The sequence below is a fragment of the Vombatus ursinus genome, unplaced genomic scaffold (assembly GCF_900497805.2).
Source record: "Vombatus ursinus unplaced genomic scaffold, bare-nosed wombat genome assembly UNPS02014794.1, whole genome shotgun sequence".
In the NCBI taxonomy this organism is placed as follows: domain Eukaryota; kingdom Metazoa; phylum Chordata; class Mammalia; order Diprotodontia; family Vombatidae; genus Vombatus; species Vombatus ursinus.
This window is the reverse complement of record NW_020954572.1, coordinates 21812032-21837429: the sequence shown is the minus strand read 5'-3', so window position 1 is coordinate 21837429 and position 25398 is coordinate 21812032. Positions and strand designations below refer to the sequence as shown.

At 47.0% G+C, this 25398-nt stretch overlaps 2 protein-coding genes across 2 annotated transcripts in view; one reads left to right on the top strand and one right to left on the bottom strand.

Moving 5' to 3' along the window:
• Positions 1-12435: 12435 nt before the first annotated feature.
• Positions 12436-15361, bottom strand: LOC114049021 (basic proline-rich protein-like). Its single transcript, XM_027870200.1, has 6 exons — positions 15185-15361; positions 14120-15134; positions 13483-14060; positions 13016-13426; positions 12727-12835; positions 12436-12560 (listed from the first exon to the last, which is right to left on the bottom strand). The coding sequence occupies exons 1-6, from the start codon at positions 15359-15361 to the stop codon at positions 12436-12438; spliced, it is 2415 nt and encodes an 804-aa protein (XP_027726001.1).
• The window catches only part of BAHD1 (bromo adjacent homology domain containing 1), a 33182-nt gene continuing 21770 nt past the window's right edge, over positions 13987-25398 (top strand). The window contains exon 1 of the mRNA XM_027870114.1: positions 13987-14047. The gene's annotated coding sequence lies outside the window, so the exon portion shown is untranslated. The remainder of the gene's footprint in view (positions 14048-25398) is intronic.

Here is a 25398-nt window from a genome sequence, read left to right as displayed (position 1 = left end):
AAAAAGCTAATTCTGTTATGTGTTGTGTTGTTGAGTCTTTTCAGTTGTGTCTGATTTTTTGTCACCTCATTTGGAGTTTTCTTAGCAAAGATATTGGAGTGGTTTGCCATTTCCTTTTCCAGCTCATTTTACAGATGAGGAAACTGTGGCAAATGGGGTTAAGTGACTTGACTAGGGTCACACGGCTAGTAGGTGTCTGAGGCCAGATTTGAACTCAGGAAAAGGAGTCTTCCTGATTCTATGCCCAGTGCTTTATCCGCTACACCACCTAGCAGCCAATTCCATCATAGCTACATTAAACAAAGGGGTAGTGTCCAGGAGGATCAGGGAGATGATAATTCTACTGTTCTCTGCCCTGGTCAGACTACATCTGAAGTGTTGTGTACTTTTTGGGGTGCAGCCTTTAGAGAAGCCACTGATAAGTTGGAAAGTATTGAGAGAGAGAGAGAGAGAGAGAGAGAGAGAGAGAGAGAGAGAGAGAGAAAGAGGTCAATATCATATCATAGAACAATCAGTTAAAGGACCTGGAGATGTTAAGCATGGGAAAGAGAAGGCTTCAGGAGTCCTGAAAGCTGTCTCCAAATGTCTGACTTTTGTATGGAATAAGGACTAGTCTTGCTCTATTGGGTCCAGGAACAAGTAGAAATTGCTAAGATGTAAATTTAGGCTTGATGGAAGGAAAAACTTTCAACCAATTAGAGCTATTTGAAAGCAGAATGGGATGCCTTGGGAAGTATGGGGTTTCCCCTCCATGGAAGTCTTTAAGCAAAATCTGGATGACCCCTTGTCAGGTGTGTGGTAGAGGAACTTCTTGTCCAGGGACAAGTGGACTAGAAACTTCCAGATGCATGATTCTATGATGATTTACATGTTGTAGAGATTCCCACATCAGTCTCAGTGACGTTACCCATGGTAATACAACCAGTAAGTATCAGAGGTGGGATGTGAACCCAGGTGTCTCCTGATTCCAAGCTCAGTGTTCTTTACATGTCACCACACTACCTCCACAGAACAGAGAGAAAGTACAATTCTTTTTTTTTTAAGAAATATTTATTGGGTGCTCGCTCTGTACAGTGAGAGTCCCTGTGATACGATATAGAAGAGAAGTCCAGGGTTTTAGTCCAATAGAGTTTACAGTCTACAGGGAGATAAGATACAAATATAAATGCTTATAATATAAAATTTGTACAGGCATTAAAGGGCACAAAAATGAGGTGGAAGATCCCAGGGGTAAGATTGTCATTGTCTGGAACCAGGGGGAAATCAGGGAAGACTTTATGAAGTTGACTACAGCCTCAACAGGCAAAGGGGAGGAAAGAAGACCTAGGGGACCCACCCCACCACCCCCACCATTCCCAGCATAGAGGACAGCTTGAGTAAAGGCACCAAGGCAGACCAATACAGTGTCTCCTGGGTATGGGAGAGAGTAGTCCAATTTGGCAGGAGCATGAAGAGCATGAGAGAGAATGGTAAGGTAGCTCCAGATTGTAGACAGCATTGAATGCCAGGTAAAGTTATTTGAAATTCACTCCAGAGGCCAAGGCAGAGCCAGTGAAGATTTTTGATCAAAGAGTGACTTAACTAAAAAATGAGTAAAGTGCTCAGATCTTAGGTTCTAAATAAGCATGCAACAAAATTTTCACACTCTAGGCTCTATCCTAAAAATGGCCCATCTGTCCCTTTGTATTTTTCTCCCCCTCCCTTTTTAAAACTTGAGCCTTTTGTCCCTTTTCCTAAGATTGACAGTTTGGGAGACTGGCAGCTTCTTGGATTTCATTTGTCCTGGATATAATATAATAAGTTAGTCCTTCTTCTCCATATCCACAGACTCCAAGAAATGATCTCCTACCCATCCTGGCTGGGATGGTGGTGACCTGAACAGAGAGAAGGAAATTCAACCACTACAAAAAAAGACTTCGAACAACTATTCCTTTCTGTGGCATGTGCAAGAAGGGTTACAACTGTTCCAAAAAAGAGTAAAACTTGAGTTTGAAGGATGGGTAAGAAATATATGAGAAAAGGAAATGCAAGTAGGAAGCATAGCACGGGGGTAGCTAGGTGGTGCAGTGAATAGAGCACCAGCTCTGGAATCAGGAGGACCTGAGTTCAAATCCAGCCTCAGACACATAACATTCACTAGCTGTGTGACTCTGGGCAAATCACTTAACCCCAATCACCTCACCAAAAAAAAAAAAAAAAAAAAAAAAAGAATAGCATGACCATAACCTTGGGGTTAGAAGGGAGTGTACATGGCCTGTTCCAGAGGACAGTCAGGAGATGAGATAGACAGTCAAAGAAAATGCAGGTAATTGGAGGTAAGATTGAATACCTGGTGGAACCTGATTGTTGAGAGCCTTAAGGGGTAGCCCTACAACACAATACCGGCTCTCTCTAGACTAGTATTTTCATGGTTAATTAATGCCACTCTATTGGCAGCTAGGTGGCGTAGTGTATAAAGCACTGGGCTTGAAATCATGAAGACTCATTTTCATGAGTTCAAATCAAGTCTCAGATATTTAATAGCTGTGTGACCCTGGGTAAGTCACTTAATCCTGTTTGCCTCAGTTTCTTCATCTGCAAAATGAACTGGAGAAGGAAATGGCAAACCACTCCATTAACTTTGCAAGAAAAAGTATCTTTGCCCAGAAAATCCCAAATAGGGTCATGAAGAATCGGATATGATTGAAAAATGGCTGAACAACAACAAAAATCAAACTAAGGGGATAATTAGGTCTTGAGGGCGCTCCTTCTTTGGAAGCTCAAAGAATGAGAACCTCAAAGAAGGTATCACAAGATCATAGATCTAGATAGTGCTGGAAGGGGGCTCAGAGACCATCAAATCCAAATCCTCTCATTTTGCAGATTAGGAAACTGAGGCCCAGGAAAGTTAAGTAGATTGTCCCAGATCATACAGGTAGTATTTTACATCAGAGGTGACTCTAGAAACCACTGTTCTTTCCACTGTGCCACAAGCTTAGCTTAGTTTCAGCATTTAGCACGGTGCTTGGCACATAGTAGATGCTTAATAAATGTTTATGGACTCTGAAAAAAAAAAGTGAAGTGGAAATTTCCCTCACTCCACTAAGATTGTTCTATCCAATGATTATGGCAACACTGTCCTGGCTTACACACATCCCTCCAGTCACTAATGGCATGAATTAAACAAACTCAGCCCTAGGGAATCTACCAGAATCATATAATCACAGAATCTCAGTCACGCAGTTCCTCAGAGGCTCCGTGCTTAAACAAGAATCCTCTCTATAATACATATACATATACTTGACAAGTGGTCATCCAATCTGCTTGAGGATATCAAATAAAGGGGAACCCAATACCTTCCAAAGCAGTTCTTTCTAATTTTGGATACCTCTAATTGTTTTTACAGAGAGCCCAAATTTACTTCCTCACAACTTTTCCCCAACATTCCTTGTTCTGCCTTCCTGTGCCAAGCAGAAAAAAACCCAGTCTCCTCTTTTACATGACATGACTGTAAATAGTCAAAGACAGTTGTCATGTTCTCTTGAAGTCTCATTGTGAAGTCTCAGGCTAAACATCATCTCTTTCTTCAACCAGTCCTCATATGGTATGCTACCTTCCTGGTGACCCTCTTTCTAGAGATGCTCCAGGTTGTCCGTGTTTTTCCTAAAATGTGTCCAGAACTGAACACAGTACACCAGCCATAATCTGACTAGGGAGAAACACATTGGGACTTTCACCTACCTAGTCCTGGATGATAAGGCTTTCAATATAACCTAAGATCACATTAGCTTTGGGATGGGGGTGAGAAGGCAACTATTTTATCACACTGTTGACTCATATAAATTCCAATCCACTAAAAGCACCAGATATTTCCTAAATGAACTGTTGTCTTACCCTGTACTTGGGAAGATGATTTTTTGAACCCAACTGTAAGATTTTTACATTTATACCTGTTCAGTTTAATCTTATTAAATTTGGCCCAGCCTATTGAGATATTTTTGGATCCTGGCTCTGTCATCTAACATGTTAGTTATTGCTCCTACATTTATGTCATCTGAAATTTGATAAGGACACCATCTGTCTCTTTATTCAAAGTCATTGATAAAAATATTAAACAGCTCAGAGCTGAGCACCGGTCCCCCGGGGAAGGGGTAGAGGAAGGGGAATGGGGCTCAGATTTCATTAGAGACCTCCTTCTAAGACAACATTGACTCCTCTTTGGGTCCTGCTATGTACTACTTCTGACTCCTTCTAAGTGTATCTTTACCTAGCCCACATTTCTTCATCCTGTCCAGAAGAATTGTATAAGGAATCTTCAAATGTTTTATATCTGCCAGCCTGGTAACCTTGTCCAAAAAAATAGCTAGTGTTTATATATTGCTTTAAATTTTACAAAGCGCTTTACATATGTTATTTCATTTGATCCTCAACAACAACCCTGTAAGGGTATGGGGGCATTATTATCCCCATTTTACAGAGGAGGAAACTGAGGCTGAGGGAGAGGTTAAGTGACTTGCCCAGAGTCATCTAGCTAGTAAGTGGCCGAGACAGGATTTGGACCACAGGTCCAGTTCTCTATCCACTGCACCAACTAGGAAATGAGGTTAGTCTGGCAAGACCTGTTTCTCATGACTTGCCTGACTTGCTTTGTGATCATCATTTACTTTTCTACATATTTACTAACCTTCCATTAATAACAGGTTCTGGAATTCTGTCAGGAATGGAAATGAAGCCCACTGGCCCAGCTAAAATTCTATAGGAAGCCTTCCCTGATTCCTCTTAATTCTTGTGCCTTACCTCTTTTAATTACCTCTTTTTAATTATCCTGTGTATATCTTGTTCATACTCAGTTTGCATGTTGTTCTCCACACGCATACACCCATTTGACTGTGAACTCCTTGAAGGCAGGGACTGTCTTTTGCCTTTTTTCCTATCTCCAACACTTAGTGCTGACACACAGTGGGCCCTTAATATATATTTAGAGACCGACTATAGTTGGCAGAATCTAATTTCTTCCCTTTTTAAAGAATATTGACACTATTTGCCTTTCTCTCGTCCCAATGCACCTCTCCCATGCCCCATTCTCTTTCAATAATCTTTGGAAGTGGCTCAGCCATCACATTTATCAGTTCTCTCACTACCCTGGGACATAGCTCACCTAGGCCCAGTGACTTGAATTAGCTACCTCAATGGAAGCTAAATAGTCCCTTACAATCTCAAATAGGAGACTAGGATCATAGATTTAGAGCTGGAAAGGACCTTAGAGAACATCAGATCTAACCCTCTCATTTTACAAATTAGGAATTCAAGGCTCAAAGAGGGTATGTGATTTGCCCAAGGTCATACATGTAGCCAGTAGCAGAACCAGCACTTGAAGTCAGGTCTTCTAACTCCAAACCCAACTGTTTCCACTCTACCATGCTTCTCTTCTTATCTTATATCTGACCTTATCTCTATTAGCCATTCTTGCTCTGTCATTTTCAGTCCAAACTATTCTTCCAGGCAGCAAAAGCAAAAATAAAGAAAATATTGAGTACTTCTGCTTACCCACTGTTGGCTGATGTCTGATCATTGATCCTCTCTCTTCTTTGATTCTCCACTTTTCCTCAACATAGAAAAACTCCTTGCAGTTATCCTGAGTTTTCCTCAACAGCCTCAGACCATCTTAAGCATTCAAGCTCCCGACACTGTTCTTTTTTCAATTAAATAAATGCTTTATTGATGCTCTTTTTAAAACATTACTGTCATTTTCCAGGGACTCCCCTAACTCCAAGAGAACTCTAACTTAAATCAAAGATTTGTTGTTGTTGCTGTTTAGTCATTTTTCAGCTGTGTCAGACCCCTTTTTGAGGTTTTCTTGGCAAAGATACTGAAGTAGTTTGCCATTTCCTTCTCCAGTTTATTTTACAGATGAAGAAACTGAGGCAAATAGGGCTAAATGACTTGCCCAGGGTCACACAGTTAGTAAGTGTCTGAGGCCATATTTGAACTCTGAAAAAGAAGTCTTCTTGACTTCAGGCCGAGTGCTCAAGCAAAATAAATTCAGGAATTAGCCCTATATGATAACCTAAATTCCTTTCCTTATTACCTAAAGCCCACCACCTCTCCACTGAGAAGAAGGAGGCATGCTTCATCAATAGTATATTGAAGTCACGATTGGACCTGACACCGTTCTTAAAAGAACTGTGTTATGTTTTGGGACCATTAATCATCCTTGTTTCTATCTTCTGCATATGTATTTTTAATATTTTGTTTCCCTCATTACATGTGAAGTAAATTTTTAACATTCACTTTTTTTAAAATTTTGAGTTCCATATTTTGTCTCCCTCTCTACCTCACCTCCCCCCTCCCAGAGACAGTAAGTAATTTGATGTAGATTATGTTTAATCACTGCATATGTGTTTTTAAAAGTGAATTCCTTGTTCGTTTACTTTAGTATTTTCTAACAACTTCCCTTTTTCCTTCTCTTCAGAATGCTTTTCTACCTGTCATCAAAATTTCAATTCTTGAGACTTTCCTACCCCTCCTGGGCTGACTTCCCCATGTAGGCCATGGGATTTTCCCTATCTTTTCCTTAAACCCTTTGAAATCTGCTCTCCAAAAATCTAGGGTTTGTGCCAGATTCTACTTTCTTCTCCTCTAACACAAACTCTAAAATGACGCAGTCACTTCCCCAAGGTTCTCATCACTTCCACTCCATCATCCAGTTCCTCTTCATTGGTGAGAAACAGGTCCTGAACAACAGTTCCCCTCATTGTTTCTTCCACCTTTTGAAAAATGATCATTAGGGCAATTCAAGAAATTACCTCAGCTGCCCTACTTTGGGCAAGAGAAAGAACTCCAGCAGATGTCTTCCATCACCACTCCCCTACCAAGACCTAGGGACATCTCAGAGGCAAAATGTGCCTCCTGGCATTAGGAACTTTTTGCTCCATATTTTGTGAATTTCTGTATGGACATCTGAGGCCTTGACTCTTTTCTTGGCTTTTGTCACCTGTAAATTCCTAAGTATCTTTACTGCTGCTCTTTCTACACTGAAGTTACTACTGTCTATGGTATCTAACTGGGTGGACATATGCTGGAAGTATTCTCTCTGACTTCCTTTCTAGTTCAAAGCTTTTTTGTTTAGATATGCAAGACTCCAGGCAAATATATATATGGCTCCCAGCTACAGCTCCTGAAGGGGGATGGTTAAGGAAGGTAGAACCAAGAGACCATGGGATTCTACTTTCTCTGATTTTTTGCTTGTTTGTTTTTGGTCAAGTTCTCCTTCCTCACTCAGGCTTCATTTTCTTCTTGGAGTGTCTCTCCCAGAAATAATGGCAATACTGGGGATGGTCAGGGACCAGTGGAAGGGGAAGGCAGTGATTTAGAATGAGTGGAGGATCCAGATTGTCCAGAAAGAACTAAATGTTGGAGGGGTGGGAATCTGGGAAAGAACTGTGAAAGGGTTCATGCTGTTTCCACAAAGGAGTGATCATTCTGGTCCAACCTCTCCAACAGGGAGAGAGAGAAGAAAGAAGATGAGAATGTTTCCAGGCATTTTTGAGTTAAATGAATCCAGTAGAGCAGGGGTGTATAACATTTTTTGTGTCTTGGACTGCTCTGACAATCTAGGAAAGCCTATGAACCTCCCTTCTCAGAATAATGTTTGCTGCCTACATTCAAAATCAAAGGAAATGCTAAATTTCAGTCAGAGGTTAAGGAAAATAAAGACGTTATTTCCCTTCCTCCAAGTTCAAGGACCCTCTGAAATCTATCTACAGACCACTGGTTAAGGGTTCTGCTGTAGACTAGATAATGTGGGAGAGAGAAGAGGGGTATCTATCAGACCTTTTAGCCACTAAAGGATACTGAGCTTCTTTCTTCGGGACAGTGGGGGTTGGAGAAGGTGTAAAGGGTTGGGCACCAGCCCATTTGACTCTTCAGCCGCTCATCCCTTGGTTCTGTCAGGTGCTCAGAAGTGGACTCTTAATACCAGCCCCCTCCACAGGACAAACATCGTCTGTGAATCTCTGGAGAAAACGAAGCCCAAAGAGGGGGAGGGGCTGAGCTGGAGCCCTGCAGCCAGCCTGCAGCCAGAGAACTCAGGAGCCCTGGTTTCCCAGTGGGACGGGGTAAGAGGAAAAGGTTGCAGTGGTTCCCCTGGAGTCCTCTCTCCCTGAGGGATGGCACAGGTCAGGAAGGGCCAGAAGAGTCTTGGGCAGCTGCTAAAGGCTACAGAAAGTCCACCCCCGAAGGAATCCCCCAGTCCTTGGGGAAAACAAGGTAGTCGAAAGTGAGTCGGTCTACGTAGCTCTCCCCCTGTCTCAGGGATGGGGTGGCCTTCAGACCTTCGCCCATCCCCCTCCCTTATATTATCCTGCGCCAACCCCCAACCACAGCCATACAGACAAGGTAAAAAGATGAAGTAGAGAACAGGCAGGAGAGAGGGGATGCTGCTCCTGGCTTCTGGGAGCTGCAGTGTGCCCATCCCCCAACCCCCTCCCAGCAATTTCTTGCCAATGTCTCTGGCAGTCCTGGGGGGGAGGGGGGGATGTAGATCTGTGGGGGGATGGGAAGCTCAAAGGATACCCGAGGATGGAAAGGGAGGAGAGGGTAGTCTGAAGCCATAAACCCGCCCCGGTAGGGCCAGGGGTGAAGGGTGGAAAAGAGATCCCCAAAAGATGAGGGCCCAGGGCACCAGGCAGTGGGGGGAGGGGAAGAGGGAGCAGCTTCTGCAGGGAGACACAGTCTGCAAAGATTCTTCTCCCGGCCAGCAATCTGGAGGCTGGTGCTGGACAGATGGGGGTTTTGGACACGGTGGCAAATGGACATGTGTTCCCCCAAAAAGGGAGCTGGGTGTAGCCCTGCCTTGGCCCACAGCAGTTCCTTCTATCCTCAGGAGTGACCCAGTCAGGCTCGGTCCTATCCCAACCCCACACCTTTCTCACTGCCACTCCTATCCCCCATAAAAGCCTAAAAAGGGGGAAATCTTTGCACTAGGGGAGTCACTGTTTTCTATTATGAGGGCATTGGACTCAGTTATCTTTAGAGAGGTCCTGCCTTCTACAGTTCCAGGGTCCATAGGTACCCTGAGCACCTCTGCCCCCCTTCCTGGGGCAGGTGGCCACCAGGCTGAGCAGCTGCATCTCAGCTTTCAGCATTTAAATGGTTTACCTACACGGGGGCAAATAATTTCCGGAGATCCCTTTAAGGGGGGGGGGAATCCAACCCCTTTAAGAGGGAGGGGTCAGAGCCATAAGGGTTATAAAAAAAAATCCAGCTTTCCTACTCTACCCGCCCTTAGGGCTTTTCTTTGAAGGGAGTTAGGGGAGAGGACTAAGGTGTTAGAGCCCCTGGTTTAGCAATCCTTAAAGAGGGAGACACGTAGCAGCCTTGCACTCCCACTCTTTCTCCCCACAAGTACGGTTGTTCTACTCAGTAACCCCTGGGACTTGCTGGGGTTACAGGGTTTGCCACTTAGGCTAGGTGACCTTGGGGGCTCTTGGACCATCCCTTCTTGTCCAGAGTCTCAGAAGGGAAATTGAGGAAGGAGCAACAGCCCCACTGGGTGGACTTCCAGGTGTGGGGGGGAGTAGAGCGAGGATGGGGGAGAGAGGAGGGGGAAGGTGTCTTTTATGGGGGACGTGTGTGTGTGTGTGTGTGTGTGTGTGTGTGTGTGTTGTGCATGGTCTGAACACCCGACAGAGATCCGTGGGCACCCACAAGCGACTCACTGCCAGGAGCAGCTGGGGGGAGGTGCCTGCCGGACCTGCATCTACCATAGGCTGCATGCAGAGCAGCCTGTCTCTTCTGGCTGCCAGTTCAGTTGGGAGGGGCGGGGGAGGGGTGTTCACTGTGTTCCCCCAGCACTCCATGTTTTTTTCCTTTCTGCATCTTCCCTTCTCTGCTCTCCTAGCCATTCTCGTTGGCAGGGAGAGGAATGCTGGGAGTACTCTTTATCCCACCCTGGAGCCCACAGTGAATCCAACCTAGGGGAGGGGGGGTTAACCCCCAGGGAAATCTAGGGGAGGAGGGAGAGTTAACCCTCAGGGAAATCTAGTTGGTACCAATTTTCCTTTCTGACAGCCCCTGAAGTCCTTCTCTGCTTTGGTCTTGGGGGCTTTGGACGGGGAGGGGAATTGGAGCCAAGAATCACTCCCCGTCATGCACCCTATGGTCCAGCCAATTTCATCTTTAGTCACTGGTGCTTTTGTACATGCCGTCCCCCATGCATGGAATGCCTTTCTTCCTCTTCTCTTCCTCTCAGAATCCCTAGTTTCCTTCAAAACTCAGCTCAAATTCTACCTCCTACATGAGATCTTTCCTGATCCTCCCCTCCCTGCCCCCACAACTAGTGAATCCCACAAGAAAAAAAAATTACCTCGTATTTGTTTAGTATGTTTTTGTGTATAGGTGTCGTCTCCCCAATAGAATGTAAGCTCCTTGAAGGCAGGAACTGCTTCATTTTTATCTTTTCGTCCTGAGATCCTACCGCGGGGCTAAGCATATAATAGGTGCTTATTGACTGGAGGAGTGATTGATCTTTGAAAGTCTAAAGGGGGCTCTGGGATGGATGAAGAGTCTATAATAACTTCTGAGGCTGAGGGATTCAGGGAGGGAAGGAAGGCCTTGAAAGGAGGGGCTGATTAATTTAGATTGTCTGTTCACCCAAGTGTCTGCTCTACAGAAACCCTCGCTGTCCTGGAAGCCGATTTCCACAAGCCTCTTTTAGGGACAAAGGATAGAGCGGGAAAGGAAAGATGGCTCTCATTTTCTCCAGTGAACAAGGACAGCAATGGAGTTCATGTGTTCATGTTTGAATACAGTGCCACAGGCTTGTGGGGGCATCTGCTTTCAACCGCTGGGGTGGGGTGAAGATAACAGGTGCTCTTGGGGACTTTAATTATTTCCTCTGGCTTCAAGGTTTGGCCATTAAGGATGGGGGTGGGGGCGGGGTGGGGAGGAGAGTCGGAGTAACTTACGGAGGTGGAATGCCCTGGGCCTCACCTCTTACACTAAGGTTCAAAACTGTTCCCCATCAGATGGTATGAAGGTTCACCATCCACATCAGGGTAGTGTGGGGGCAAGTTCCTCCAGTGGACATTCTCTGGTAGAGCGGGCACACAGTCTGCAGTGCATTGCCATGCCTCCTCTGTCTCCCAAAAGGACCACTGCGGCTCTATTCATTCTCCTCCAATACGCCGCAGAGAGGGGCATTGAAACTTCACTGTCCGACAGAGGGGGAAAAAATCCATCCAACCTACCTAGCTCCTGCCACCATTGCCTGCGCATAACCTGGCCTTCCTGCAGCCAAGATTGATATTCAAATACCAAACCCCTCTAGCCCATACCTCATTTCAGATCCCTTCTCCTCCCCCGCCCCCTCCCAAGTGAGAGCAGCTGCTGACAGGCAGCCTGTGTGTCTCCGAATTTTCCCTTCCCTTGCCCTCTCCTTCTCTCCTGGTTCAGTTAAAGGCACAGGGGCACAAGGCTGTGCTGCCTGCTGCTGTTTCTTCACCAACAATCCCTAACTGGGTGGGGGCAGGACTGGGGTTATCAGCCTACTCCCTTAGTCCCCCGGGATGGGAGTAAGGGAGGGGCAGGGGAGTAGGCACAGCCTGTAGCTCAGCAAGTGTTAAGGAAGCTGCCTCTGGTTCAGAGAAGGACTTAATTTGGGACCTCGCCCTGAAGGGCAAATAGTGAGGAAAAGGAGAAATGCCTTAGTTTGTTTTGTGGAGGGGTGGGTGGGTGGGTGTATTTCTATTCACGGTTTGGGGGGAGGGGCTCAGTCGTCACTTAGTAGTACTGAGAGGATCGCAAAGGCTAAAGGATAAAGAATAACTCTCTACCCTCTCAGAGATCTCTAATGCCACATTCTTATCTCTCCAACCATACACTTCCCCTACTGAACCAGCCCCTTCTTAAACCTGTCGGGCTAGGGATGGCAAGGACCCCAGTCTAGGCTCCGGAAGAAGATGGGGTGGGTAAGCAATTTTTTTGGGGGGGGGCTGGAAAGAGGTGACTCTGCTCTGATCTTTTTGGAGCTACCTTTAGGTGTCAAGAAAGGCAGTGTAAGGTAGGGAGAGGGGGAGAACTAGAGGAAAGGGCACAGAATCTGTAGTCAGAGGACCTGGGTTCCAATCCCCGCTTTCATTGCCTGTGACCTTGCACAAATCACTTTCTTCACTTCAATTTCCTTAATTGTAAAAATGAGGGGGTTCAATTAGATGACCTCTAAGGTCCTTTTCAGCGCCAAAAAAGCACTTGGATATGGGCTCAATAAACCTATTTTCAAATCCTAACTAGTATGACTTTTCTGGGCCTCAGTTTCCTCACCTGAAAAATGAGGGGCTTAGGTCTTTAAGATTCCTTCCATTTCAAAATCTATGCGCCTATGATCCCGCAGCCCTCGGAAGGGTTGCTTAGGTTACTAGGAGGCTTGGTTTCTTCTGACCGAGTTCTCTTCGGGTGTTACTCCCTCCCATGCCTGGGGCCCAGCGCATATTGCTCCCAGACCCCGGTCTTCAGACTGTCAGTGGATCTATATTGTTCTTCCCCTCTCCCCTCCGCCTCGGCGTCTGGACTCCCCATCCGATCTGGGTAAGAGCGGGTGTTGGAGGTTAGAGACCTCGGCCATGCATAGCCTGAGCTCTGCCTCCTGTGCCCACCGGGTTGACTAGTCATGCTCAGGCTCCTGGGGACGTGTCTGTGTGTGAGGGGGGAGGGGAGCCAGGAATGTGTCTACACAGCTCTGACTCCCACCTGCCAAAATAACTGCATCTCGGCTCGAGGACTCTGAGGTAGCCCCGCTGAGACTGTCACACTGCCCACCTCTTGCTCCGGGAGCTCTCCTGTCGACTCCCGTAGTGGGCTGATGGCGGGTGGTGGGGTGGGAAGGGTGGCGGTGTCGGGGAACGCACATTTGCCTTTGCCGCGAGATGGAAATAGGTGAAAGCTAAGCAAAAAAAAAAAAAAAAAAAAAGGAACGGGGGGGGGGGGAATAGGGGCTGGGAGGGGGGGGGGGCGCGGCGGGGCCAGGGGCTGACCTCACTGCAAGGGAAAGGAGACTTGTGCTAGGGGACGATGGAAGGGTGAGGCAGAGACTGGGCTTCCTGCAAGGGGGGCTCCTCTCACTGGGGTCTGGGGTCTCTAATGCAGGGGGCGTCCAATTTTGTTTCATTTCTTGCTGGGTTCCCTCTAGCTTAACCTCGGGCAGCAGGAGCCTGCGAGGGTGGGGTGTGTCCGTGCCTCCTGCAGTTTCCCTGGATGGGTGGCTGGGCGGGAGGGCGGGAGATGGAGGGGGTGGGGGGTGGGGGACGGGAAGGGGAATGCTAGCATGGGGGGGCGCTACGTAAGACTTTCCCGGGGGGGTAGCTGGGGCGAGCTTCTGGGGAGAGGGTCTTGGGGGTCGGCAGACTGGGGGGGTTGAATCATTGGGGGTGAGGGCCCAGGTTGGGGGGCGCTCCGGGAAAGAGAGAGGTACAAGGGGCTGGCGGAGGAAATCCACCCCTTGGATACGACCCCCCCTCCCCGCCACTCCCCGCACCTCCTCCCCCGGCAGCCTCGTGCTGCCCCCTGCGTTGGGACAGGCCGGCCGGTGGGGGCGGCTCTGATTGGTCCGGGGCGGGGAGGGGGAACAGAGGGCTGGGATTGGCTAGCGGGGGCCAGCCCAGGGCTTGTTGCTAATTGGTGGAGGTAGCGGAGGGCCATAAGCCGATTGGCTGCGGACGAGGAAGCAGGAAGGAGGGCGGCGGAGGCTCCGCTCTCGGGGAGTTTGTGGGGGAACCGCGAGCGGCGTAGCGGATCCCGGAGCCCGGCCCCGCCGCCCGCCTGTCTGGACGCCCGCCCCGCCTGCACGGCCCCAGCAGCCCTCCCGCCCCGACCCGGCCCGCCCGCTCCTCCGACGGCCCCGCCCGGTCGCGGCCCCCGCTCCGCCCGCCCGGCCCCGGCCCCCAGGAGGAGGCGCTGACGCAGCAGCGTGGAGCCCGGGAATTGAGCGCCCCCGGGGGGTTCCAGCCGCCGGATTCCAGCCCGGCCGGGGCCTGCGGGCGTCCTGGGCCCCGTTGTCCGCGCCACCAGTCGGGTGAGCCAGAGGGCTGGGGGCCGAGAAGAGGGAGGGAGAGAGGGAGGCGAAAGAGAGGGACCGTCCGCCTGCTCGCTCTCTCTCGATCGCTCGCTCGCCCCGCCGAACGCGCCGCCGCCCCCACTCGGGGATGAGGACAGACGGACAGACGCAGAGCAGGTGCTGACCGCCCGCACGGGCTGTCTGTCTCCCGGGAGTCCTGGCGCCCGGGTGGGTCCCCGCCATCGGGAGCGCAACGCGCCTCGAGGTGACAGCCCCCGGGGGCCGCCGCCGCTGCCCGCGTCGGGAGGCGGGGGTTGGGGGGGTGGGGCGAGGGGCCGGCGGAGTGCATCCCGACCGCGGGCGGGCGTCCTGGGGCCGCGGCCAAGGTAGGGGCATTGGCCACTGCGCCTCGGGAGCCCAGGGCTGGCTCCTCGGGCGCGGGCGAGTGTCCCCGCTCCCCTCCCAGGGCCGCCGCGACCCCCTCCTCAGCCCCCCGAGCGGGTGGCCGAGGCCCGGGGCGGCCCGGCCGCTGCGGGAAGCGCCTGCCCCCGGAGGGCCCGCGATGGGGAGCGGAGCCGGTTCTAGAGTCAGGCTGGGGGGGGGGGGGGGGCCCGGGGCCCGGGCCGGGCCGGGGGGGGGCGGGGACCGCGGTGGGCAGCCAGGGACGCTCGGGGCTGGGCACGCAACGGGACCAGGTTCGAGGAGAGCCGAGCGGGGCGAAAGGGGAGGGCGAGCGGGGCTTCGGTCCCGGGTCCGAGGCGCCTTGATGCTTGGGGGAAGGTGGATGGAATTGAAGTTGTGAGAGCCGCGTCGAAGTGACAGCGGGCCAGGGCTTCAGAGCCCGGCCCGGCCCTGCCCTTTCCGCCCCGCCGCTTTTTCTCGGCTGCGGCCTGGGGGGCTGGGTCAGCTCGGTTGGAGGGGCCAGCGCGGCCGAGAAGCGCTGGACAAAGGCGGCGCCCGCGAGGGAGCGGGGCGCAGGTGGTGGCGTCGGGTAGGGGCGCAAGGGTCCGAGGCACCCACCCCCACCCTCCGGATGTCCCGACAGCTCGACCGACCCTGGGGACTGCGGGGCCGGAGAAGCGGGCCCCGGGCTCCAGGGATCCGGCTGCAGGAGGAGCCGCGGTACTGTTGCCACGGCTCCCTGGATTGTCGGGCTCTTTCCCGTGAAGGGCTCTGGCGGCTGGGGTCAGGCCCGGCGGGGGCCGAGGGGAGCGGGGGCGGGGTAGCAGCAGGACGTCTGCGCTTCTCCAGGCAGGCAGGCCCCTCGGCCCGATTGGCGAGGGAGGCGATCCCGGAGCCCCGGAGGGGGGCGGGAGGGAGGGGGGAAGGCATCGGGGAGGGGGCCCTGCCCCATTTTTTGAAGGTCCTTTTTTTCCCGGGGGTGGCAGTGAGCATGAGCCCCAGCGAGGAAGGTCGCCTTTCAGTAGCAGAGGGATATGGCCCTATGGGGAGCAGCTTCAGAAAAAGGGTACTGGGAGAGAATGACATATGTATGGTGGGGTGATCGGGAAACAGGACCTCAGGTTCAGGTAAAATACTTGCAAATCAGCACTAGCCTCCTAATTTATTTCCTCTCGTTAGGGCCGTAAATATGAGGGGAAGAAATTGGATTCGGGGCAGATTTCTGATACCCTCTCTTCCACAACCCCAGTCTCTGTTAGGGTTCACAAAATGAGCTCCAGCGCCCCACATCAGTGTCTTACTTTAATGAAAAATGCTTTTCTAGTTAGTGAAAAAATGCTCTCATTTTGACTTAAGAGGTTATTAGTAAATCCCAGGGCCAGATTTTGATGATAAAAGAAAGAAAAAAAAACACGTCGTTACCTCGAGATGCCCCCTTGGGAGACTTTTCCTGCTCCCATCATAAAACTAACATAAAAAGGGAAGAAGGGGTCCCTATCAGACTAAACCTTGCCCTAGAGGGACATAGTGTCCTGCAGGGAAGAGTGCATCACTACCACAAGAGGACTCTGTGGACAGTGGGGGTGGGGTGGGAGCCATTGCCCTGTGTTCTTTTAAATTGTAGACACCTCCTCCAACATCAGTGTTGGGCTTTAATCCGGTAGCTATCTTCCTGGTCATGTAAACACTCCCAGAAATCCTTTTTCCCCTTCAGTTGCCATTTCTCTTAATAGAAGAGATGGAAACATTGAGAATGAGAGGCTTAGGGGTTGTATAGGGTATGGGTTGAAAACTTGAGTTCAAATCCCACCTCAGGCAGTATTGAGTAAGAGCTACTACCAGCTGTTGGTTGGATCTAATCCCAGCTCATGGGAAGCTGCTGATGCTCTCAGACTGTCAGTCTTCCCAGTGGTGCAGTGTGGGCTGCACTACCATCTCCCCTTGAGGGTGGAGCCTCTGGGCCAAAACATGAGCAGTTCTGAGTGCTGGAATTGAGAGAGGTTTGGTGGACTGGAGAATGCAGCTTAAACTGAGACGGTTTCAATGCGTAAACACACCAGCATGGTGGAAGAATCTGGGTCTTCATGCTCCCATGGGACTCCAGGGGTTGGGATTCCAAGGCACTCATCTGTTTTGGTAGCTGTGTATGAGATAATCTCTTCTAATAACTGGAATTCAGAATGGAGCTGTAGGATGGCCTTGTGCCTTCCCTGGTAGGGTGTCTTTCAAGGAAACCAACCCAGATCAGATGCAGCAAATGTTGTAAAGGAGCTTAACTCTAGGAGGGTTTGACCAGTGAAGTTTTCCACGTGTGGTCTGTTGATTCTCCCTTTATAAGGTGTATCCAGTCTGTCCCTGCCTTTTCATTTGGAGTGCCAGTCTTGTTCAGGCCCTCATCACCTCATAGCTGGATTTTTCAATAGGGTCTTACTATTCTCTCTGCTCTCATTATTCCAGCCTGCTCCCCAGAACCCTACACAACACAGAAGAATTGTCCTAAAATATCACCGTGATCAGTCATTTCCCTGCCCCAAAATCTTATAATAGCTTTCACTTGCCTACAGAATATAACCCAATGCCTCAGCCTAACATTCAAGGCCCCATCAATCCGATCCCATATTGGAGACAGAAAGTAAAGGTTTAGAGTCAGTGGTCCTGAGTTCACATCTCAATTCTGATGCTTATTTCTTATGTGACATTCAGTCGATCAGATCAGTAACCTGCCTGCACCTCAGTTTTTCATCTGTAAGGAAGGGGTTGGACTACATGACATCTGAGGTCTTTTTCAGTTCTAAATTCTAGGACTTTCCAACCTTTTCTCTTTACTATTTCCTTCTGCTAGGGGCAGCTAGGTGGCGCAGTACTCCCAATACTGGGTCTGGCATAAGGAAGATCTGAGTTCAAATTTCACTTAGACACCTACTGGCGGTGTGATCCTAAGCAAATCACTTAACCTCTTTTTACCTCAGTTTCCTCATCTGTAAAATGGGGATGATAATAGCATCTACCTTCCCAGAGTTATTGTGAGGATCAAGTGAGATAATGCCATAATAATTTCTATATAACATGTTAGCTGTTATCAGTATAATTATAATAACTCAGCCAAGCAGATAATACTCTCTGGGCAATCCTTCCTCTAGCACTTTAGGGGAGAATTCTCCCCTGACAGAATGTTGCCCCTACCTCCGCCAAATGCCACCTACCCATCTTTCAAGAATGAGTTGCAGTTTTCCCTCTTTCCCTGGCTATCCCTAGCTCCCAATTATCTCTTTCTTTGAAATTCCATGGTACTGAAGTGCCTGCACCAATAAAGCACTTGGTTTTATATTGTTTCCTGGTTGGCTCATGTATTTTTTGGTTTTGTCTCCATAGTCAGATTCTGGGCTTCTTGAGAGTAGGGATTGTATACTCTCCCTTTTCATATTATACCTTGTAGCGATTAGCACACATAGGCATTCAGTGAAAAATTTTGTCATGAATGAATGAATGAATGAATGAAGCAATGAATGGAGAATGCTATGGAATTGTGGCTGGAGAAGCACTTGACCCAAAATACCCAGTATTCTGTATACCGTTAAGGGACTCTGACCTTTCCTCCTAGGAGGTAGACATGCTGGGTCATTTGATGGGGGAGGAAATGAGGTTTTGCTATTTTCTTACTTTGCTAATTTTTTTTTTTTGTATTTTAGTTTACTCTTAGCATTCTGGGATTTTGTGGACTCTTGTATATTAGTCTTCTGCACTCTTGGTGATTCTGTCTAATAGATTGGCCTCATGACACCATATAGAGATGGATCTGAAAATGTTGTAATCCTGTTTTCTTCCTACTCTACCAGACCATCTCCCCCCACCCACACACTTAGCTGTCGTTATGCAATTTTCCTTGTCGTCCATGCTAAATGAATCCATGTGTTTTATCTCTTCTTGTTCTTGGGTGTAAATGAAGGAAAAAATACTTTGGGAGAGGAGAATAGAGATTCCTAGATTTTGTGGATTCCTGTTTTCCAGTCTGGTGTAGAGGGAGAGCACTGTGTCTCAGCTTCTCTGGGACAGAGGTCCTTTGAAAACAGATCTATCCATAATTAAAGCTAATTGAAAAGAAGTAATTAGGAATCCTATCAAATTCGGGACTCTGTTACTGCCCACCATTAACTGGTATAGAGAATGGGCTATAAGACTATTGACAGCATTGAGTTTAGATACTTAAAAATACATTCTTCAGCTCTCCTGCCCCCCCATCTCCCCTTTTGTGCCCCAGTTTGATGATAAATGGACTAGCATTTCTTCCAGAAGGGAAAGATACCTCTTCTTGTTACCATGGCAACAAAGCCCACTCCCCCATCAAAGAAACCACCACCTTTCCTCCTCCTGTTTTGTAGCTCAGAAGAGGTACTACAGCTTAGAACTGGGGTTCATTCCTAGCTCCAGGCTGCTTTGCTCTGTGGCCCTTGGACACAATTCTTCCGGTTACTGGGCATCAGCATGATTTTTATTCATCCAAAGCAGTATCTGGATTACTTATTCTTATTTTCCCCACATGGACCTAGAAGCCCTAAGGTGCTTCCTCATGGGGCATAGATAATCCTTTTTTTTTTCTTCTTCTCCTTACCCTTATCTGAAATTTTAAAATCCCCATTAGTGTCTCCACCTTCAGCTTAAAAAAATCCCCTCCACACCCTCTGGCACCTGGAAGGATGAATGGGAAACTGGGGAGTGTTGTCTTCTGTAAAGGAAGTTTGAGAAAATCTGTAAGGAATCTCCCTTTCCTCCACATTATCCTTTCTGCCCTTCTTCCCTATTTACCTCCCTGTTCTCTCCCCTGCCCCCCCCAATTTCCCCCGCCCCCCAAGTTGGACTTCTGTAGGAATCTTCAATTTATTTTCATTCCTTTCAGTATTGCTCTCTCAGGGCTTTTGAGGATTTTTGTGTGGATTTTTTTTCTTTCATTTTATCTTGTTCTTATTCTGTTTGGCCTTGCTCTGGCAGCATCTGGCCTCAATGCCTCCTCGCAAGGTGAGCCATTAAGGGGAAAAAAAAAATCTTACAAAAAAAAATCTCTGGCGTTGAGAAGCAGGCTGGGTCTAAGACTGCCAGCTGAAGCTGCTGGGTTTATGGAGCGTTATACGAACAGCTCCGACTTTAAAAGGCCTCCTTTTTATGAATGGGTAGTGAGGAATGTAAATAAAGCAGCATCTCTCAATGGGGAAGCATTTTACATAAGCAGCGCTACCCCAGGCCCAAGTATTTATGGGAATTTGCTAGCACAGTCTGGCGAGGCTCACTTCCTTTGTGAACTTGCCATTGTGCTGGGGACGCGAGGCCTTCAGTGGGGTGAGGGCAAAAGCTGGGGTGAAGAACGTTGGTGGCTGCTTCTCCTCCAAAAAGGACCAGGCTTGGGGTCTTGCACAGGAAAGAGATTGGAACCCTGGCTGAGAATACACCAGTTTATAGCTAGGATGTGGTGCCTGTTTAAGTTGGAGGAGAGAGGTGAAATCCAGCCTGTCATGACTGGGTTTCTGGTAGTCTCCAGCTATAGACCACTAAAGCTGATGCCCATTCCCTGGGGGAGAGGGAGGTCCCAGGTAATCGAATTCCTTCCTTCCTTTTAACTAGAGTCAAACCGATTGGTTGGAATTTCAGCTCCTTTATGTTCTGGGCCCATGCTTTTCCCCACCCCTCCCCTAACCCCCCATCTCTATCTTATGATAGAGATACTAATGATAAGTAAAATGGTTAAAAGGAAGGAGGAGGAGGGTAATTGGAAGATTGATCAGACCCTGAATAAATGAGAATATATTGTTATAGCTTTAAAAAATCTGAACTCCAGACCCTCCCTCCTATTTTCCCTCAGGTCAGCTAAGACATTGGAGCCCTGACCCTGAGAAAACTGGTTTGAGTCCATGTGCTCAATGAGCAGACTTGGTGAGGAAGGTGTACGTGGGGTTGTCCAGGGAGAGCGGCCATCCAAACCCCGTCACTCTCTCAGTGAAGAACACTTGCTGGAGTGGTTCTAAGCATCTCATAAAAATAGCATTGCTCATGAGCTCTTTTTTGAAGGCCCTTCCACAAGGAGAAAGGGCTGAAAAGGAGCCCCGGCCCAGACCGGGTTTATCCCAGGAAACTCCTGCTTGAGGTAGCATGCACCAGGTTGCTTGAGTGAAAGGACCTGCCAGTGAGTCTCTTCATTGCTGTAGGATCGAAGTCAGGTGTGACTTTTTTCAGCACTTTCTTCTCACTGTGTTCTGGGAGAATGGGATTTTAAATCCCGGACCCCACCCCTAGAGTTTAGAACAGGTCTTCTTTTCACTGCCGTGGTATATAGTTGATTGTTTGCAAACAGTCCTTCTGTTGCCTTGGTGGTCCTTCTGCCCTAGGTAGGTGGTACTGTTTTCAGTTTCCAAGACATGGAGGAAAAGAAATAGAGGTAGATATTTTGACCCTTGATCCAGTTGTCAATACCAGGAGCCATTGTATTTTAATGGGGGAGGGGCGATTTTTGTCAGTTAAAAAAAATTCCACAAATATTATTGTTCGTCTTTGAACTGTTGGTTTTGTAAACCTTTTGTTATATTTAATTATATTTTCACCTGAAAAGAAAATCTAAACTGGACCCTGGGTAATTATAAGGACCAAGGTTGTAAATATAATGACCAATGACCTAAAGCAGAGTTAAGAAAATCTATCTCCCTTCTTTTGTTGCAAAAGTGAAGAGTACTTTGTCTGTGGAATAGTGTATATATTTCTAGATATGGTCACTGTTAGTTTTGGTGAGCTTCCGCCCACACACACACACTTGTTTTTAAAATCTTTATTACAAAATATTTCTCCTTGGGTCTGGGAAGAGGCAGGAATATATTTGAAAATGAATTCTTTATTTTAAAAAATCTGAAATTTTCACACACACCCATACTTACGGCCAAAACTTTTTAGATGTGTAGATTGGATTCACATTCTAGGTAAAGACTGAACCGGGTGACTGACATCAACTCTGATTCTTTGTGAATTTTTGGGTGCATTAGGGTAGTATTTTTCAATCATTGTGGATCGCAGCCAATTTTTATTGCCAAAGATCCTTCTAAAAACCTATAAACTTAAAAAACCCAACTGACTCTTCCTTCTTCTCCTTTGCTTATGATCCCAACCCCTTGGGCCCCAAGAACTCCAGAGCTGATACTGAAAGGTGAGAGGAGTCTGTGGTAAAACCTTTGGACAATGTACCATTGCCCAGTATCTTTTGAATTAACAAATGCTATTTTAGAGGGTCATTGTCATTCAGAAGACATCGAGATGCACCAAAGAGTAAGTAGTAAAAGGACCTGGACTCAGTTCACAGTTTAGCTGTTTCAAACCTCTGTGACTTTGGTCGTCACTTCCACTCTCTGGCCTCAGTTTTCTCATCTGTAAATTGAGAGGGTTGAACTAGATGATCTAGAAGTTCCTGGCAGCTCTAATTTTGTGATTCCATGTGCCAGTCACTGTAAGGTGTGGAAAGCTGCAGAGGAAGAAAAACAAACAAACAAACCACACACACCCAGTTCCTTGCCTTGAGAAGTTTATAATCTTGTTGAGTATAATACAAGTTAAACCAATAAGTTAAGACTTAATAAGACTAATAAGAGGTCAGACAGAGAGGCATGAGAGATTCTGGGAGGAAGGGATCACTTCTTTAGATAGGGATATCAGGGAAAGACCTAATGGAAGAGGACAGTGCGCATGACTTGAAAGAAAGAAAGGATTTCAGCTGGCAAAGACAGAGGTGGCTGTTGCAGGCACTGGGGTTAAAGGGGTTGGAGATTCAGGGAGTTGGAATGATGTGCACAAATGAAGTGCCTCCTGGGAGGAAGAAAGGCTAGTAGTCCGTTTTGGCCGAAATGTAAATTGTGAAGGGGAAACAGTGCGATATCTCAAAAGTGGTTTCGAGTGATGATCAATCACAATTTCAGAGTACCAGTGATGAAATGCTCTAGTACCTGCCGCTTGACAAAAAGGTGATGGATGCAGAATGAGACATCATTTGGGACATAGCCAGTGTGAGGATTTATTTTAGTCAACTCTGCCTATTTGTCAGAAGCATTTTGTTTTTCTTTTCTTCTCCTATGGCTGGGAGTGAGAGAGAAAATAGATTTTTGTCCATTAAAAAATAAAATTAAGTATTTTTTAAAGGTAGATTAAAGCCAATGCATGAGAAGCCTTAAATGTCAGAATAAAGAATTTCTGTCTCATCCTGTAACGAGTTGGGACACCTACTGAAGCAGACAAGTAATAATACAATCAGATCTGTACCTTAGAGAGATTGCTTTGATATGGCCAAAGTACGAAGGATGGATTCCAGAGAGAAAAGACTATTACTGCCTAGTAGGTGGCAATACTGTGGTGGTGGTAGCAGGAGTGGGAAGGAAGGATTAAATGCTAGTGTTCAAAAAGATAGGACTTGGCATTGATTGGATATGGGGGACAAATAAGATGGAACAATATAAAAAGACTATTTCGAACTTACATTGCTGGTAGAGTGGTGGTACCATCTCCAGAAATAGCCTAGTTAGGAAAATTAGGGTGGTTTTTTTTTTTCCTTTTTTTGGAGGGGGAGGAAGGGGTGATGAGTTCAGTTTAAATGTTGGCAGGATATCCAGATAGAGATGCCCAGCAAAGAGTGGAGATCAGGAACTGTAAATATAGATTTAAATGTAATAATTGAAGCAATAGGAGTAGACGATATTACCAAAGGAGAGAATGGAGAAATGAAAAAAGAATACAGGAAGACAGGACCAGGGATTCCCTGCCTTTTAGAATTTGGAAGGAGGAAGAGGAAAAAGAGCCAATAAAAGAGACCAGAAAGAAATTGTTAGGGGGAAGGGGAAGGAGAAGGAACCTTGAGAGAGCAGTGTCATAGAAGCCAGCTGGTTAAGCATATCAGAGAGAGTGAGTGTATGTGTGTGTGTGTGTGTGTGTGTGTGTTAGATGGTGTCAAATGATACAGAAAGGTCAAAGAGGATGGGTCTTGCTTATAAACTCATGGAAAGATTGTTATTGGGGTACCAGCATGATACTAGGATGTGCTGGCACAAGGTTGACATTTAAGAGCCATGAGGTCATCGTCCAACTATATTCAAAATGGTTAGGCTCTTATTAGAACACTGTATCGGCTTCATGACTTGACAGGTGTGGAAAACTTAGACAGGATCCAGAAAAGAGCTAGAAAAATAATGGGGGGGAAATTGGAAGATAAAATCACCAAGGAAGAAGGAAAGGATCTGGAATTGCTGAATAAAGAAGACTGAGGAATCACTTAATACAATTTTATGTAGTAGAAAGAATACTTAGTGGGTGTGAAATCAGAGGATCAGTGTCTGTATCTAGATTCTGACGTTTCTGTGTGTGAGCAAGTCAAATGACCTCTCTGGACTAAATTGCCTCTAAGGACCCTTCCAGCTTAAATCTACAATCCTATACATTTTCAACTGTCTGGGTTCTGTGGGAAAGAATGGTTAGCTATTCTCTATTTCCGCGGAAGGCAGGTAGCAAAGAAATGTTTTCTGATTAATTGACCACTTTTGGCCCTGGAGAACAGATAATGAGACACAACCTTCTACTCCTGGTGCACACAGGTGGGAGTACTATGGATTTGCTGTGTCGCATATGCTGTGGCATAGTCACCATGTTGGTTGGTTTTACGTAACTATGTTTTTTTCTGTGTTAAAGGGGCAGGAAAGGAGGGATGATATATTTTGGGGAAAGAAGCAAAATATAAAATCAAAAGGCATCAATAAAACTTTAAAAAGGAAGTGAGAGTTGATTATAGCAAGAGAATTTTAGAGAAGTATAAAGAAAATTTCAAGGTTATAAAGGAAGTCATAGCCTTTCCTCCCCACGGGATATTTTAAAATAGGAGAAACAACCTATATATCCCTTCTTTCTCTTCTCCCCTTCCCATAAAACTCTTTCCCTTAATACAGTTGGTCCCCAGCTTTACAAACTAATTATATTACAGAAGTTCAGTTAATTTTTTTTTTAACCCAGAGCATATTTTTTTTGTTTATTGAGGTTTTCTTCTGGAGAAAAAATTTTAGAAATGGTGATTTTGTTTTCAGACCAGCACCCAAAACCTATTTAATTTATAATATAACTAAATACTTTATATTTATAACAAAAATGGTAGAAAACAATTTTGTTGTAACACTTGATAAAATTTAAAAGATAGTTTTTATTGATCTTGAATGCTGATGTTTTGAGGAAAAGCATTTTAGAGGAGAATGAGAAAGCAGATGGAAACTTGTAGGGATTACGAAGACAGCATAATTTCAAAGGCTCAAGAGGCTGATAGGCACAAATTCTTTTGTTTAATTTCACTTACTGATTTTCAGCTTTTTTTCCCCTTTCTAATACGTTGTAAGCTCCTTGATATCAGGGACATTCATTTTTGGCTTTCTGTCTACCATGCCAGAAAGGTAGCTAGTGCTTAATAACTGCCTGTTGATTAATTGATTCTCTGCTAAAGGTAAATCAGGAGCACTACCACTCTTAAACTTGTCACACATGATTAGGGTCAATTTTAGTTTACAAATGAAATGAGAGACGGAGAAGTGTTTTTCTGAAGTAATTGTTAAGAGTTGAAAGAGAGGGGTAAAGAGGATGTACATGCACATATAAGAGTGCTCGAGATGTATGTAGTCAACTGTGCTGTCAGCTGTGGAAGAGAAGAAGGGAGCTCATCTTGAGCTCAGAAAAATGCATGATCCCTGAGAGGGAAGAAAGGAGGGTAAGGGTAAGGTGGTGCAGTGAATAGAGTGCCAGACCTGGAGTCAGGCAGACTCATCTTCCTGAGTTCAAATCTGGCCTCAAACATTTACTAACGTGTGTCTCTGGGCAAGTCACTTAACCCTGTTTGCCTCAGTTTCCTCGTCTGTAAAAGGAGCTAGAGAAGGAAATGGAAAACTGCTTCAATATCATTGCCAAGAAAACCCCAAAAA

Coding starts and splice junctions, on each gene's coding strand:
- LOC114049021 (XM_027870200.1), bottom strand. CDS start 15,361: ATGCCTTCCCCCCTCCCTCCCGCCCCCCTCCGGGGCTCCGGGATCGCC. Junction 15,135..15,184: donor AGAGCCCTTCACGGGAAAGA/GCCCGACAATCC, acceptor CTCCTCCTGCAG/CCGGATCCCTGGAGCCCGGG. Junction 14,061..14,119: donor GAGCGATCGAGAGAGAGCGA/GCAGGCGGACGG, acceptor CTCGGCCCCCAG/CCCTCTGGCTCACCCGACTG.